This window comes from Sinocyclocheilus anshuiensis, unplaced genomic scaffold (assembly GCF_001515605.1).
Source record: "Sinocyclocheilus anshuiensis isolate Anshui unplaced genomic scaffold, SAMN03320099.WGS_v1.1 scaffold38, whole genome shotgun sequence".
In the NCBI taxonomy this organism is placed as follows: domain Eukaryota; kingdom Metazoa; phylum Chordata; class Actinopteri; order Cypriniformes; family Cyprinidae; genus Sinocyclocheilus; species Sinocyclocheilus anshuiensis.
The window spans coordinates 1,439,014-1,440,141 of record NW_015544213.1 but is presented as its reverse complement, the minus strand read 5'-3'; the positions used below and the strand labels follow the sequence as shown (position 1 = coordinate 1,440,141).

The 1,128-nt window shown below is 35.7% G+C and overlaps 1 protein-coding gene across 3 annotated transcripts in view; it reads left to right on the top strand.

Moving 5' to 3' along the window:
* Positions 1-1,128, top strand: part of LOC107697142 (protein EFR3 homolog B) — a 45,701-nt gene that overhangs the window by 28,989 nt on the left and 15,584 nt on the right. For all 3 annotated transcript variants that reach the window (XM_016497793.1, XM_016497794.1, XM_016497792.1), the window contains one exon: positions 383-518. In XM_016497793.1, the coding sequence (XP_016353279.1) occupies positions 383-518 (136 nt within the window). The remainder of the gene's footprint in view (positions 1-382; positions 519-1,128) is intronic.

The following is a 1,128-nucleotide window of genomic DNA, read 5'->3' as shown; positions in this document are numbered from 1 at the left end:
AAAAAAATACCCAAAAAAAAAAAAAAAAAAAACTACATAAAAAAATTAGAAAAAAAAAATATATATATAAAAATGGACCAATATAAACTTTCTGAACCAAAAATAAAATTAGTGTCATTTTTGGCCTTCGGGTCATTTTGACCCGCGAGGGACACTTTTGTTATAGGTTCGGGAGGGACAGATGAAGGTTTTAAAGCTTTTTAAAAAAAATATATATATTTTAATAATATCTTGCATTGGTTACAGTAGTGATGCAAAAATAATAAATTTTAAATATATGTGTATAATATATATCTATTGATTTATTTTTTTATTATATATATATTTTTTATAAGGTCATTTATTCTCTCTTCTTTGTCTCTCTTTCTTTCACTCCCTCCAGTCCCAGCATTCTCATCTGGTCATCCAGCAGCTCCTGGGCCATTTGGATGCCAACAGTAAGAGCTCAGCCACAGTGCGTGCTGGGATAGTGGAGGTGCTTCTGGAGGCGGCTGCCATCGCTGCCAGTGGCTCTGTTGGTGAGTATGGATTTACAGCCCGGTTAATGTAAATCACTATCATAAATATACGAAATATTAAATAGTGCTGCCAGAGCATATCTCATTGCACAGAAACAGAGTTGTGTCTTTGCAGATGCTGTAACGTATATCACATATTTTACGCCTGTGCTCAGTATCTGGGTCACTCTCCCCCAGATGTGAAGCCTTTCTTCTGGGAGAACAGAACTGTGACATTGCATCTGACCCAATCTAGATTTCAGCCAAAAATATACATTTCACAGCCCGACTCTCCTCTCTGACGTCAAGTCAATGCTCATACCTAATATCTCATGTGAAAACCCTTCACACCTCTTATTGCAGCACTGCTGCTGACCCAAGGGGGACGACGCCACCTACAGCTTTAAACTAGAACTGTGAAATGTGATTTATTTGAATGAATCTGGTCATTTGGACATTTTGCGGTTTTAAAAAACCTTGTAAAAAAATATCTGATTTATTTGATCCATCACTCAATGGTGATTCTGTATTTTATATATATAATGTATGTGTATATATATATATATATACAGTGGGTACGGAAAGTATTCAGACCCCCTTCAATTTTTCACTCTTTGTTATATTGCAGCCA